At 35.4% G+C, this 16,745-nt stretch overlaps 1 protein-coding gene across 3 annotated transcripts in view; it reads left to right on the forward strand.

The window, feature by feature from the left end:
• Nucleotides 1–459: 459 nt before the first annotated feature.
• The window catches only part of LOC131032844 (truncated transcription factor CAULIFLOWER D), a 134,508-nt gene continuing 118,222 nt past the window's right edge, over nucleotides 460–16,745 (forward strand). Inside the window, exon 1 of one of the 3 annotated variants that reach the window (XM_057963931.2) lies at nucleotides 460–983. In XM_057963931.2, coding sequence (XP_057819914.1) covers nucleotides 802–983 — 182 coding nt within the window. In that variant the 5' untranslated portion in view covers nucleotides 460–801. The remainder of the gene's footprint in view (nucleotides 984–16,745) is intronic. The other 2 variants (XM_057963924.2, XM_057963939.2) reach the window with 2 other exon arrangements.

Here is a 16,745-nt window from a genome sequence, read left to right on the forward strand (position 1 = left end):
TTTCTCCTGTTTAGTCTGTTTACATGATACTCTGAATTTGTGGTGAGGCTGGGCCTCTTTTTTGATACTATCATTGGATGTTTTTGTATTTAATCTACCTATTTTTAATATAAAAAAAATCAAGTCCTTATAATTGATTTTATTATCTATATTTTCAAATAAAAAAATAATTACTAAATTTTTTTAATATCTTAAATTTAAAAATATAAATCTAACTTTACAAAATCCAATTTTTTTTGAAAAGTAAAAATAATAATCAATTTTTATTGGTGGAAACTACAATAAACTAAACTTAAGACCTACCACATATGAATTAATGTTTTAACATAGGACTGCCAAACTCATTTTTAAACTTGCAGCCATCGTTGATGGATTCGTTGAAGGCCAGAGATGACCGTCAAATTTAACTTGAATGCTGTTCGCGAGTTCTGCACGGTTATAGCGATTTTTACGATGTCGAAAAAACCTGTAGCTTTTCCCGATCCTAGTTTCCTCTTTTTATCTAAAATTAGTACAAGAGTCCAAGATTTACGTCAGAAACAGCAGTTACTGAGGTGACATTTCCTGCGTCAAAATGTGCAGGCTTTAAATTTGAGTGATGGAGGGTTAAAAAAGTACGATGTTCACTTTAATAATACAAACGTGTGTAAAACTCTTCATTTGGTGATTGAGTGGTGGAGAGCTTTTATTTGTGTGAAGACTCTTTCTTGCAGCATAGACTGTGAGTATCGGCTATTTAATTAGGTTTTAGAAACTAGGAAATCCACATAGGTACCTATATGCATTTACGAATTGAATAGAATGGTGAGGGGAAAGGTGCATCTGAAAAAGATTCAAAACCCTGTAAATCGTCGGGTTACATTCTCCAAACGCAAGGGCGGACTGTTGAAGAAGGCGAAGGAGCTTTCTGTTCTCTGCGATGCTGAAATTGGCCTTATCATTTTTTCGCCGACGGGGAAGCTGTACGAGTCTGCAAAGCCCAGGTAAGGAATACCCTTTGCCCTCTGGTTTGTAGTCTCCAAACGATGACAAATTACTTTTTATTTTATTTCCGAAGGTAGGAAAATTTTGAGATTTAATTACAGTGATTGACAGCTCATTGGAGATTTCAGATAATAAGAAATATATTTTACATGTTTGCGTTTACATTTTTAAATACCTCAACGTTTAGCCTTAGTCTATCTTGATATGTGTATGCTAAAGTGGGATTGTTAAACATATGTTCACTTTAGGTATTTTAATTTATTTTTATTTTTTTATATTTTTCTATATTTTATGTCTTATATTTATATATTCATATATATTTGGAAGGGGCTAAACTTTACAAAAAAATGGTATTTTGTACAGTTTCTAAATCTGCAAAATCTAACAGTTTTTCATAAAATTTTCAGTAATTAAATTTTCATGAACTGTATCCTAATTATTTTTAAACCACAAAAAATCAAACAAAAAACATTATATTTTACAGATTTGAAAGTTTGTTTACAACTAGATTTTTTTTAAAAATATTTATGTTGAACAAACATCGCTTACTCCTCGTTAGTATTATTTAGTACAATGAAGAAACGAAGAAAATCTGGGTGTTTCTGTGCGTGAAAGCATGCTTTTCTAATCTCTGTGCAATCTGGAAGGCATAGTATTGATGCAGTGCATGTACGTTTAGATCGACTGATTACATTATTCAAGTTTGTACCGCGATTCATAAAGCTTCCCATTCTTTACCTCATTCATAGTTAAAATCTGCATTGCCATCATTTCGCAAATCCAGAGAGTATTCTGTGTATCTCGTACGCGCTCAGAATGAATAGATTCTAATGGAGGCGGGAAAAGTGCCTCACTTTGCTTATTTTAGTTTATCTATTTTAATATTTTTTTTAACCAGTAGTGGTTTATTTTTGTGTGTGCGCGTGACATTTATTAAATAAAGTTTTGAGAGCTTTGCGAATTAAGTGAGTTCACATTTTTAGATAATTTTTGCAACAGAATTTGGGGTTTTTAAAGATTATTTGTAAATAATAGTATGCGTTATTCAGTTTTACTCTCTGACACATGGTTTGTTGGAATACATTATGAGTGGGTACGATCTCTTATAAAATTGAAGATGGATCAAATACATGGTTTGTTGGAATACATTATGAGTGGGTACGATCTCTTATAAAATTGAAGATGGATCAAATACAGCCATATCATTATGATTTGCGATTTTTAAATTGTACCATCTGCATCACTCTAATTACATAGATTGGCGGTTCATTGGAGACTTCACATTATAGGGGGGATTCTTGCCATGTTTATCCATCCTAGTGTTAGTCCTTAGTCTATCTTGATTTTTGAATCTTAAAAGTGGGTTGTTAGACATTTGATCACTTTACTCATTTTAATTTATTACGTATTCTTTTATAGTTCCTTTATATGTTATGTCTCATATCAACATGCTTGGATTTATCCTTCTTCTTTTCCCATTATTTTTATATGTCTATCTTGTACCTGGGCATCTTGACAAGCCTGTGTCGTGAGAACAAATCATGATATCATATTTTTTTTTGTGTGGGCGAGTAAATTGTTTTGTGTGGATGTCAGTAGATTGTTAGTGAAGATATAGGTGAAGGAATCCAATTGCGTCATGCAATTTTTTATAATTTCTATCGGTTATGGCTTAATATTTATTAATTGCTGCATTTAATATCTGCAGACTGTTGCACTACATACCACAATTTTTGTTCCTTAAATTGCCAAACAGAAGTTCTTTCACGTGTTGTCCAAGTTACATAGAACAACCAGAGGGTTTTGAAGTGTATGGGAGGGATTCTCATGTGTGCAGGTTGAAGAGAGCATTGTATGGGCTCAGGCATGCTCCAAGGGCGTGGTATGCACGTATTGATGGTTACTTGCAAAGTGTGGGCTTCACCAAGAGTGATGCTGATCCAAACCTGTACCATGTTCAGTGAAAGGCGAGCTTCTCATATTGGTGTTATATGTTGAACTTGTTTCTTGCAGGATCAGAAGAACTCATAGCACATTGCAAGTGGGATCTTGCAGGAGAGTTTGAGGTGAAGGACTTGGGTTTGATGCACTACTTTTTGGGATTGGAGTTGTGACAGAAAGAGGGAGAAATCTTCCTTGGACATGGGAAGTATACAATTGATATCTTGAAGCGATTTAGGATGGAAAACTGTAAGCCCATGTCCATGCCACTTGTGACCAACTGGAAGAAGATTGATGCTTCCAAATTAGAGGCGGTGAACCCAAATTAGAGGCGGTGAACCCAACTTTATACAGACAGTTGATAGGCTCTCTCATGTATCTGGTCAACACTAGGCCAAACATTTGTTTTGTAGTGAATTCACTCAATTAATTTATAGTGGAACCTAATTTTTATGTGTGCGTTGGTTAGCTGCGAAGCATGTTTTGAGGTATCTTCGAGGCACAATTGATTATGGGATAAGGTATATTCAGCACGATGGAGTGAAGCTCGATGCATATTGGGTAGGTAGTATATATTGGGTAGGTAGTATAGTTGACAGGAAGGGCACTTCAAGGTGTTGTTTCAGCTTGGTTCCGATTGTGCAATATTTGACTGTTTCATTGGAGTTTTGTTTGAAAAAAAGGCAAGTATGAAGAAATCAAATTAAAGAGGTGCATGTTATTGTTTGGATGTGTTGGATCTCTATGGAGTTACTATTTCAATAATGTGGAGAGTATGCACACTATCCAATATAAAAATATTTCTTTAGGTTGTTCAATGGTAGTTAACAGTTCAAATTATTGAAAATTATGATATGTGGATTATATTTAAACATTTATATTGTGATTCAGGGGCATTGGAGAATAGCCACATTTATATTGAAGATGGACTAGTCACAAAGAGAGTTGGTATTTCAATGAGGGATGGACAATGAAGGTTACAATGCATTCAGAGGGACATTCCCTTATAGATATATCACCAACATACAACTTTAGAGTAATAGTAATAGAATAATGATACTTCCAAATCAACTATGTACACTCCATACCAAGCACTCAATTTATAGGTAAATATCAAACCACAAACAAGGAATGGTTTTCAAAACTAGACACCAAATTCATGGCCATAAAATGGCACAAATTCTAATGCTCAAGTTTGCCCTAATCTTTTAGGCTATTTTTAGAAGATGGTCTTATACCTTTCATAACATGTCATATGTAACTCCTCAATTTGGGTACTTATTTCTATTTATTCAAACCTCTTCAAATGGGTCTCATGATCAAAAATAGGTCAAGATTTTGGATGCTATTGAGATGGTCAAACTAGAAAATATTGAAAAACTAATTTTGTAATATTTTAAAGTTTTTTTTGTCTTCGTAGAGTTTCAAAATAAATTTTTGTTTCAAAGCAAGGGTCAAGCCATCAAATAGAGACACCTTTACATTAGGTTTTGTAGAATTGTAACCGTCTACCTAAGATTTCCAAACAGTAAATTTTTAATATATTTTATTTTATTTTCTATTTTTAAGTGAACATATGTTTTTACTATTCCTAAATTTATTTTTTTAATGCCCTTAAAAAATGGAACTAAAATTATAATAAGATATACATCCCCTAGATATGTGTACCAATGGTCTATGTTTATGAAATTACCTATTTCTAGGAAAATATGAATTTGGCAATAAACTATTTCTAAAAGAAGTATGCATGTTGGAATAAATATTTCTTAAACAAAGTATGTGTTAAGGAATACATGCTTTAATGTATTAAAAAAAATCTATTCAAAAATGTTTAAAAACTGAGACAATGTTTTTTAATATCGAAATTTTTTTCTAAAATCTTAATTGTTCACTTTGTCAAGTCTTAATGGTCTATTTCTTATAATTGAGAGGAAGTTAAAATTTGATTTAAAATGTTGACTTCAATATTTCACTTATGGAAAAATATGGGACACAATATTGTAGGATAATCCACCTACTAGTTTTATTTTTAATTTTCTCATTGCTTTAAATTGATTTTTAATCATATTATTGTTTTTTAATGGACTATTTTTTTATTAATTTAGACTAAGGTTGAGATATATGAGTGTCCATGGAATCAATAACTCGTAATATGCAAACACTCAACCTAATAGATGAAAATTGGGCATTATTAGATGCAATTTAAGTGAGGCATATTGTCCATCTATCACCATATTATGATATGTGCATGGATATTGCTTGGTTGAGAGTTATAATTGGACACATAGAGTATCCTTTACATAAATCTAGTTTAATTAACATTTAATGAGAGAGGAAAAGGTAAGTTATGCACTTTTCTTCTCTTTTGGATTTGATGTCCTAGGGATACTTGGGTCAAGGTAGAAAGAATAAAAGTAACGACAGTTAAAAGTAGTCTACAAATTTTTTATATGTCTACGCTTACTATTGATAAAGAGTATGACAAGTTGAATTATTCTTAGAAAGTCATTAAATTTATCAAACAATAAAATAAAACATAATATATAATTTAGAATAGAAATATCGTAAATAAGAAATAATCTCTATTTCCTCTCCTTTATAGTAAACAAAAACTATCTTGAAGAAGTAGCTATTGAAGAAAATCCTTTGAAAGGTATGCATATTACTAATGGTAAGTGAGTTAAATAGTTTTCTTTGCTCCTTCCATGTCATTGGCATACAAATGTTTAAATTGATTGATAACTTTCTTTGTGTAAAGAATTTGAAATCTATGTATAACTTGTCAACTTAATTAAAAAAAAAAGTCAAGAACTCATTATGTAGAGTGTTGTCTTTTTCTAAATATTAAGTGAATACTTTTAGATTCCCAAAATTGTCCCATAGGTCTAGAAAGAAATAAAAGTAGTTAATTATATTGATGTAGCGGCCAATAAATAAATTATGATGAAAATAGAGTTGGAAATGTCAAAGAATTTTTTAGGTGTTGGGTGAGGTTTACATCTCCGATTTCATTGGAGACTTGACCTCAAGCTCAACAAAAACTCTTCCTAATACTATCATATGACATGTTTGGAATACCAATGTGGTTTACTTGTTGTAGATGTAAATAAAAAGACAACATGATTGGTATAGTTCCTCTTTAAAATGGGGTTATGTGTTCCTCTTTAAAATGGGGAAATCATCCACGAAGGATTGGGAAATGTGTTAAGGAATACTTAGTTTCCTTCAAAGGTTAGTGAGTTTTGTTGCACTCAAGGGGTTATGTGGGAACTTCTAGAAAATATAATATAGATTCATTGTTGCAAGCAATTATATATATATATAAGGGAAAAGAGAGTTTAGAGTAAGTTTATGTTATCTTACAGACAATATTTAATATATTTGAAACAAATAAATCAATAGGGTTGTCACAAAATCATGAGCCTAAGATGATTCAATTTATAGGACAAACTATCAAATAATGCAAGCACATATAATCACCATATTTTATGTGGAGGTTTGATATACAAAAGATCACAAGTGACTTACCTCACTTTAGATGATTTTAAAGATATGATCTTAGAATATCATGATCTAGTTTGGAAAAACCATAAACAATATAACACAATATGCTATTTTACTAACAAAGTAGAATTTGTTATAAGTAGCTCTAACACCTTTAATTTTTCCAACCCCTATGAATGAAGAGGAATATACCATATAGAACAGCCTTGAATAACTTAAATTTAATCTTCTACAAATCCATGGAAAACAAATTTTATTGACTGTACACAACCTCATAAAATTACAACATCTTATGAAGTTAATTGTTTAATAGCTTGGGATTTCCAAATTAAATATAATCTAAATTCTTCCTTTTTTGAAATTACGAACATGTTGTGACTCGCCAAGATCAACAACAAAACACCAAACATCCACAAACCATGACCATACAAAAGCCAAATGAATAATATCAAAAATTTGGTTTGAATATGCAAAATAAGCTTGCATATATAGGCAAGAAAGTGTAGGTAGGCAAGATGAACACAACTGATTTTCCTTCCAAATATGCAACATTTGTTAACTCACTTGACAAGTGCTCTAGTGAGTGAAAAGTGTGTATGAATAGGTGTCTCACATAGTGTTAACAAGTATCTAAAATACCTAAATAAAATTTAGCTTATTTTGAATAGGCCAATCTATAAAGCATTAACAATTTAATAGTTACGTAATGACATTATTTACATGAAAAACCTCCTTAAGTGCAACTTAGGGAGTAATATATGCATGATGATGAGTCTTGACTAGTAGGCCATGTTAGGTAATCATGTGCAAATTTATCATAAAGAAGAGAAGGAGAAAACCCAATGTGAATGAAAATCATCTCCATAAGAGAAATGTACAAGTGAAGAAGATAAGTGATACAATGATTGACGAGGAGCCGCCAGGGACTACTTCTAATCACAATGTGCAATGAATGTTCTCCCCCTAGGAGAGAAATGAGAGACTATATAGTGCCCTCATAATGTGATTCTTGTAATGTTGGTAGATGCTTGACATTGGATACTAAATATGATCCACACTTGCTAAACAAGACCACAAATGTGTGCAAGATGACTTCCCATTTTAGATATGTAGGAAGTAATATAAATGTCTTTAAATTTTTCATATGATCCAAAGACTAAATGTTGTCATACTAGTTTCAAACTTGCAGTGCTTAAAACTAGTATGCATAGCTTGTTGTAAGGAATCATTGATGCTTTTTGTGAAGCATTTATGGATTCACATGTAGTAATAGGTGATGAGATCAAAATGCATTTCATATATAATATATTGTCCATCGCCATATGTAGTGATGATGAGACTGCAATGCATGCCATAAGAAACATTTTCATCTCCATATAGTGATCAGTAAGGTGTGGAAGTTCTTAAAGGTGTGAATTCATGAAAGTGTTCAAAGACATGACTCAAGACAAACTTTCAAGAGGAATAATAGTATGGGAAATATGAAACTATTCATGGCACAACTCACAAAACTGCTCAAAGGCACGAATCAAGACACTCCCTTTATTCAAATTAGGTGACCCCCTAATTTTTGGCACTTTATAACTTAGTGCTTTTTTTAATGCATCAAGGTCTATTATGTAAGGAATGTCAAAACATTAACTTTTTCAAAAAATAGTGTTCTTTTTTTTAGCAAAATCCAAGATGATGATATTATGAAAGAGTTATGTATAAATATACATAGAGGCTTGCATACATAGGCAAGCAAGTGGAGGTTGGCAAGTTGGACACGACTTACTATCCCTTCAAGGATGAGACACTTGTCAACTCACTTGAAAAGTGTTCGAGTGAGTGGAAAGTATGTTTTAAGGTGTCTCACAAAGTGAGCACACATGAGGTGAGACAAATCATAAAATACCTAAGTGTACTTAATATTATGTGTGAATAGGTCAATCTAGAAAGTGTTAGCAATTAACTAGCTAGGTAATGACATTACCTACACTAACATAACACTATAGGACATGTTTCATTAAATTTGTTGTACAACAATATACTTAAAAAAAGGGTTATGGTTCTTGGCACAACATAATGTTTCCTTGGACTAAATTTCTATACAAAATAGGGGAAGATCATCCTTCAAAACTTTCACTGTTAGCATGGGCACCAATAAATTTTCATTTAATTCATCAACTACTTCCTCCACAACCATGAATATGACACCCAAGAATTAATTTCCTTGACTTGTATCTATCATGTTTACATAATGTTCTTCAAAAAATTCTTGAAGATCCTTGACCTAAATGGTAGTTAATATTTCAATCAAATCATATCAAGGTCACTAACTTTAAGCATAAAACATGGATTTGAGACTCAATATGTCATTTGTTATCGTGAGGTTCAGATTCAAGCCAAGAGGAGAAGATGTGAAATGTAGATGGATTGGAATTCAACATAAAATTCTTAGAAACAAGAAATCATCATTAAATTTTGAAGTAGATGAAATGTCTTTGATTCTATTTTTATAGCTCCCACAAAATATATTAAGGGTGCTTAACATGAATGTGTAGCATCATAAATTGTAACCCTGTACAATCTACACCACCTTTTGTGCCCTTGCCTTAGTGTGACCCATTTTTGTTCTCATCCAAGTCTATTTCCAACCTTTTACGTCAAAACTGATGTCATCTATTCACATGGTGGTCTAAACCTTTGTGTTGGGCTATGTGCACCATATCTCTGGCTTGTTCATTGTGTTTTGGGTAGACAATGGCACCTGCAACGCCCTTGTCCTAGGAAAGTAGTGCCCGGGGTGCACTTGTCCTCCCGAACCAAGCCCAAATTTGAATATCCCAATGCACATTTTTACCGCTCGTTGGTTTTAGATCACAATATCTTAATTTGACCGTTGCAGGGCGGCCTAATTAGGGAAATACCTTGAGGACCCTATACAAGATCATTCTTCTTGTTCATTTTTACATCTACATCTTTTCATCACAAGTATCCATCATCAAGCGTTCATTGAGCATCCAGGTGACATTTCATCCCGATGCAGGAGCATCCCCGATCTCTGAGCAATCTTGCATTAACCAAAAATATTTCCTTTCAGTTTGGTTTTGGTTTAGTTCAATATGCAGTTTTATGTGTTCTTACTGGTTGGTATCGGTAGTTGCTTTCTTTTCTTTGCAGATCCTATTTTCAGTTTCTAGGCTGGTTCATGTGCTTAATTCCAGATTTACAGTCCATTTGGATTCTTTTCCAGTCAGTTATCGCTCCTGGTTGACTGTTTCTGGGTTCCGAGACCATTCTTGTGCTTACCGGTTAACTTTCCTTCATTACCGGAGCTGTTCTTGGCATGTGGATCTATATTGGGTCTTGTGCAATGTTCTTTGGCGTGTGGCCGACCTTCTTGCTGAACCGCACTTCTTGGTTGTTATTTTCCTGAAGGATTTCTTTAATTCTTAGGGCTGACCTAGTTACACGTTTCATTTTCCAGCATTGGTAAATGTAATCTTATGAGGCCGACCCAGATATGTTCCGGAGGGTATTTATATAGCATTATGTAATCATTTGTAGGGGCAGAGGAATTAGAATTGAGTATAAGGATTGCGATTCACATTTAGTCATTTGGTTGATTCTTAGAGTCTCGGTTGGATTGTATCTGTCTTGAAGCCTGCATGTAACCGGCTAACTAACAGATGTTTTGAGATGATTATATGATGATAACTGTTTGGTTACCGGAAATTCTAAGGTAATAATATGATCTTCTTCTATAATCTTGCTATGTTTTCTTGTTGCTTTCGTTGTGTTACTCTTGCTGCATAAGTCGGTCAATTCTCTTTTGAGGGTTTCATCGGTTATGGCTGCATTAAGTGGTATTAGAGCTGGTTATGAACCGGTTAGTGGAAGAGTTGTTTGCGAACCTTGAGGTGTTCCTTTGGGTGGACAGATCGCCGATTGGAGGCAGGTTGCATGTGTGTTCAATAGATCGCCGATTGGAGACAGGTTGCGCATGTGTTCAATAGATCACCGAGGAGAGGCAACTGAAATCGGTAGTCAGATTGCCGAGTTGAGGCAGTTCACCAGAGCGGAAGAGGAGATGCCGCCTAGAAGGACAAACCCTTGGAGGGTAAAGCAGATGATGGAGGAGTTCAAGAATGAAGTGAGGAACGAAATACGAAACGCATTGGCTAGTTTGTGGAGGAACCCTGAATCTAAGGATGAGTATGAAGAAGTCAGTGAAGAGCTTGAAGCAGAAGAAGCTGAAGAACCGGAAGATGGAAGAGAGGAAAGATTCTTGAGAGCAGTGGTGCAAGCGAGCAAAGTTCATAAAGTGGAAGTTTCAAACTTTTCTAGAACGCTGAACCCGGAGGATCTGATCGATTGGATCGGAGAGTTGGATGACTACTTTGAGTTCGAGGATGTCAAGGACCTGCAGAGAGTCTTGTTGGCACATACTAAGTTGAAAGGGCATGCTGCCTTATTGTGGAAAGAATTGCAGAAAGATAGAGTGGAGAATGGTGAAATGAAAATCACCCGGTGGAGACAGATGGCTGCAAGATTGAAGGCCAAGTTCATACCAGGAGACTATAAGATGGAATTGTTCAAGAAGTTGCAGAACCTGAAACAGAGAAACATGACTGTGAAAGAGTACACTGAGGTATTCTACAAGGTGATGATTAGATCTGGACATAGAGAGATGGATAGAGAAAAGGTGGCGAGGTACATAAATGAACTTGCATTTAACATTCAGGATGAGATGAGTATGTTGAAGGTTTCCACAGTGTAAGAAGCCTATCTATATGCTTTGGAGGATGAGGAGAAGATGAGAAGAAGACAACCGAATAGAGGAAAGGAGAGATTCAAGGGACAAATGAGTACAGAGAAGCAAAATGTTGAGGAGGAATCAAAACCTAAGTGAAGTAAAGAAAAGAAACAAAAAACATAAAGGAAAGGTATTGGCAATGCCGATAGAGAATTTCCTGGCAAATGTTTCAAGTGTGGAGAAACCGGACATAGATTTTAAGAATGTAAGCAGGGAATGGAAAGAAGTTGTGTGGCAAATGAGGAATCGGAAAGTGAAGCTACCAGACCTGACTATATACTAGAGCAAGGAGAATCCCTTATAAGAAGAGTCATGATGGAGGAGAGCAGTGAGGATACCGAACCTACTCTGAGAAAGAGTCTTTTTCGGACTGTGTGCAAATCGAGTGGTAAGTTTTGCAAGGTTATTATGGATAGTGGAAGTACTGACAATTTGGTATCTGAAGAGATGGTAGTGAAACTTGGATTGAAAAGGCTTGAGCATTCTTTTCCTTACAAGGTAAGTTGATGACAAGATGTTCAAAAGATAGAAATAAAGGAACAGTGTTTGGTGAATTTCAATATTGGGCCTTTTAGAGATGAAGTTTTTTGTGATGTTGTATCTATGAGTGCTTGTCATGACTTGTTGGGAAGACCTTGGCAATTTGATAGAGGAGCTATTTATGACTGTAGAAGAAACCTAGTCACTATTGAGAAGGATGGTGAGAAGTTCACATTGACTTATTTGAAGGAGAAAGAGAAGGAGGTGAATAATACGAGTCTTGAAAAAGGTTGCAGTACTGAGAAACTGGTTGCAAAGGTAATACTAGAAGGTGACATGAGTTTGCAGAAAGATTTGATAAATAAACCTGATGGATAGATAGAACTGGATGATAGAGAACTTATGGTGAGAAACCGGATGAAGTCTTCTGGCAGAAACAAATTAGAGTTGCAGAAGAAAGAGAGCAATAAACAAATACAATGTGTAGATTTGAAGCAAAGGAAGAAAGACAAAGAGAGTCAGAGGTTAGAGAAGCAGGTTGAGGCACCAGAGGAGCTAAAGAAGAGGTTGGTAGATAAGGAAGATGTTTGGATCGAAAATGAGCATGGGGTATTGGAGCAATCACCGGTTAGGAGGGACCTCAAAGAGATCAATCCGGACTGGTCAGCAAGAATAACACAACGGAAACACAAAGATATGATAGAGGCAATGCAGAACAAATTGTTTTATTTCATGAAAATTGATTACAACAAACCGGTAACAAATGGGTTACACCATAACCGACTCACAAGCTTGGTGGGACATACAGAATAGGTCACAACCGGGACCTTGAATCTTAAGATCTATCTTCTACGCTCAGGCAAGCTACTTGATTCTTCGATCGATTCCATTCCAATGCGCAATTATAATTATATATACGATCTTAAGATCTATCTTCTACGCTCAGCCTAGCTACTTGATTCTTTGATTGATTCCATTCCAATGCGCAATTATAATTATATATACAATCCAAAGGAGCCAGTCGACCCAAAAAGGGATCAAAACCGGAAGAACAAGACCTAACGTGTAAAGTCAACAAGGTCGGCCTCCGCCAAGAGATTCCTCCTGAAAATCCAAAGAATGAAGTGTAGAATGCGAGAAAAGGTCGGCCACATGCCAAGGAACATCAGAATCAATGTCGAAGGTTCCGCAAGATTCAGAAGGGGTTCCAGTAGATCACCAAAAATAGGTCCAGGCAACTGGTAACAAGAAGTTGTCAACCAGTAACAGGAAACTGTCAAGGAAACCGATAGCGATATCTTGCCGTAAAATGATGCAAATGCGATACGGTCTAGAAATAAGAAAGATGATCAAGTCTTGAAGTAGAATCCAACTTGATAGGATCCGGTGAGCCAAAACCAGTGCACACACAAAGAAAAGCTGAAACTGCAAACAAAAAGAAAAATAGAAAGAAAATATTTTTGGTTGATGCAAGATTTCTATGAACCGGGGATACTCCTGCATCAGACATCCGGGGTTATTGAAAAAGTGAGCCTCTCACTTTGTTGGGGTTAGAGGAAAACCAAGGCGGTTTACCTCTGCTTGATAAATCGAAGATGAATCTTCAACTGGTTTGTCTTTCCACTTCATAGGATACTCCTTATACTGATTGCTTTGGGTACTACACCCAATCCTACTTTCCAAAATTTCTTCAATCTGATCCGGTTCCTTCTGGGGAAACTGTTTCTCCAAGTCTGCAATACTGTCCTCACTGAATTCTAGTTCATGATACTCATGAATATTTGCAATGTTAAACACAGGTGAAATACTCAAATTATCTGGCAACTCCACTTCATATGCATTTCCAGAACTGAACTTCCTCAAAATCTTGCAAGGTCCAAATTTTTTCATCTGCAATTTGTTATAAGTTCCAACTGGGAATCTCTCTTTTCTCAGATATACCATCACTTTGTCGCCAACTTCAAATTCCTTATGCCCCCTCTTCTCATCTGCCTTTTGCTTATATTTGTTGTTCATGTCTTCCAAATGCTTCTTAACCTGAATATGCAAGGCTGCCATGTAATCTGCAAAGTCTTCTGCTTCTGAAATTCTTCGGTCTTCACTGCTAACATCTCAATTTTGATATACCTCTAGGATGCACTCCGGTAACAATCTCAAAAGGTGTTCTTCCGGTACTCCTATTTAGTGAATTATTGTAGGCAGACTTTGCTTTTGGAAGGATCAAATCCCAACTTCCGGTTAACTACTTCTATCTGTCCATCAGTCTGTGGGTGAAAAGTAGAACTGAACTTCAAATTTGTCTTCATCTTCTTTCAAAGTGTTCTCCCAAAATAGCCAATAAACTTAGTGTCTCTGTTTGAAACTATGCTCTTAGTTAATCCATGCAATCTCACTACTTCCTTGAAAAATAAGTTTGCGACATGCAATGCATTTGATGTATTCTTACAAGGTATGAAATGAGCCATCTTCGAGAATCTATCCACTACCACAAATATAGAATCATTCCCTCTTGGTGTTTTAGGCAATCCAAGTGCAACATCCACGCTTATATCCTCCCAAGGTCTTACATGTACTGTCAAAGGTATATACAATACCACATTCTGACTACTACCCTTTGCAACTTGACAAAATCTACAACTTTGCACATATCTCTTAACATCCTTACGAATTTGGGGCCAAAAGTACTTGTCACTCACCAATGCTACTGTTTGGTCAATGCCAAAATGTCCAGCTAATCCTGCACTATGTTTCTCCTTTATTAGATTCTCCCTCGCATAATTCTTCGGTATGCACAACTGAACTCCTATGAATAAAATCTCATCCTAAATGAAGTAATCCAACCACTTGCTTCTATCTACCATAACTGGTTCTCTACATGCTTTCCAAGGTTCTGCAAAATCCGGGTCATCATCATACAACATCTTCAATTCTTCAAATCCTAATACTGTCACTCTCATCTCTGTCAGCAAATTCCTTCTCCTACTCAATGCATCAGCAACTTTGTTAGATTTTCCACTTATATGCTTCAACAAAAAGGTGTAACTCTGCAAGACTTTTACCCATCTAATATGTCTCTGATTCAACTTACTCTCACTGTTCAAATACTGCAAAGCTTGATGATCTGTATACAACACAAACTCCTTAGGCAACATGTAATGTCTCCACTTCTTCAAGGCTTGAACTATGGCATAAAATTCCTGATCATACATTGAACATCTCCTCCGCGCATCATTCAATTTCTCACTGAAATAGGCTACTGCTCTCCCTTCCTGACTCAAGACTGCTCCTATTGCTGTTCCACTTGCATTACAATCCACTTGAAATACTTTATTATAATCCAGTAAAGCTAGGACAGGCTGCTCAGTCACTTTTTGCTTCAACTTGTCCATCCATTCTCCCATTGCTCTACTTTGTGATATTGCTTGCTCAACCCTTTTCATAACTTGTTCATCTAGTGATTAAGTAACTGGTTTAATGGCTTCTGAAGACTTGGTCACCTTGATTAGCACAATGGTAAGCTGCTCAACCTGTGCTTTGAACTTATCCTTTTTAACCTTGTCTTCATCATACCTAGCAACAAGAGCATCTAAAGCTGATTGAACGTCCCCTGAAGTTGAATCATGAGTCTGTTTGCCCAATTCAATCCTGTTAATGATGTAATCTGATTTTTGAATCCGATCAATATCTTTATCAAGGGGTAGAATGGCAATTTTTGTTAGGAACCGGGAAGGACAACTGAGAGGGGGTGGGTGAATCAGTTGTCAATAAATTATAACCCAAAACTAATTATTCCAACTTAAAACTCAGTGTTGGAAAAATAGATTAACAGTTATATTAATACCGGTATAACTTAATGCATGAAACAAAAAGCAAAACACATCAGCAGCACTTGACAAAAAGATTTTGACGTGGAAACCCTGTAAGGGGAAAAACCACGGAGGGAAAACTTACCCACAATCAGATGATACTACTGCAAATAGTAAGTGAATACAATAAGGGGTCTGCAGATGCAGAAAGGCCAACTGCCTAGAGCTCACTGCTCAATCACAAAATAGGAGTCACATTGACTACAATTGGATGGTTAAATCCAATAACAATGTACTGCTTCAGTATAGCATCTGCAATGCTGGATTCAGTACCGGTTTAAGCTCTGACCATGAGTGTCGAACACTTTCATAACCTTTCCTTCAACCTTCAGATAATATTTGCGTGATTCGCACAAGGATCTGCTTATTTTTTGCTCTTCATAATGATCTTCAATATTCACACACACTCATACATCTTACAATTATTTATACAAAACCTAAGACCTCATGATTAGGTCGGCTCCCTAAAGATATTACATTTATAAAATAAGTCTTGATGTAATACAATATGTCGGTCTTAATACATTTACACATTATCCAATCAATAAACCATTTCCAAAACGTGTCGTGCTGATTTGGAACATGATATTTTGTACCGGTCCATAACCTAGACCTATTTGCTGGTTAAGGCAGATATGTGAACCCGATTAGTCCAATAAGAAAAACACCAAATGTAAACATCCAATCCATGTCTTTGACATAACCAAATTATCTCCAGATGATAACAAGTCATCATCAACTTCTTGAGCTGCCGATGACTATGCATAAGCCAATATCCATACCGGGACCACAATGTGCTGGTTCAACATCAAATCAATATAACCAAAGTGTCAATTCAACAATGTAGACCTCTAGAAAGATAAGTGTTGACATCAATGACAAAACTAATGCAACACATGACGAAGTCATCCATAATACCAAGAATTTCAGCATACTTATTGTTATTATGAGGATTCGGTTACTTCTGAGAGGGGGGGGGGTGTGAATCTGTAGTAAAATAATTCTGCAATACTTCAAAAAACTGTACTGGTAGCTACTCAAACATTCTGGTTACCAGATTTACCAAACCATTCACTTAAGTGTTCATCAACATGCAAACATAGTAAAAATGCTCAAACCAATAATGCAACTACCATATGAACACAAAGATTTTTCACGTAGAAACCCAA

The sequence above is a fragment of the Cryptomeria japonica genome, chromosome 3 (genome assembly GCF_030272615.1).
Source record: "Cryptomeria japonica chromosome 3, Sugi_1.0, whole genome shotgun sequence".
NCBI classification, from domain to species: domain Eukaryota; kingdom Viridiplantae; phylum Streptophyta; class Pinopsida; order Cupressales; family Cupressaceae; genus Cryptomeria; species Cryptomeria japonica.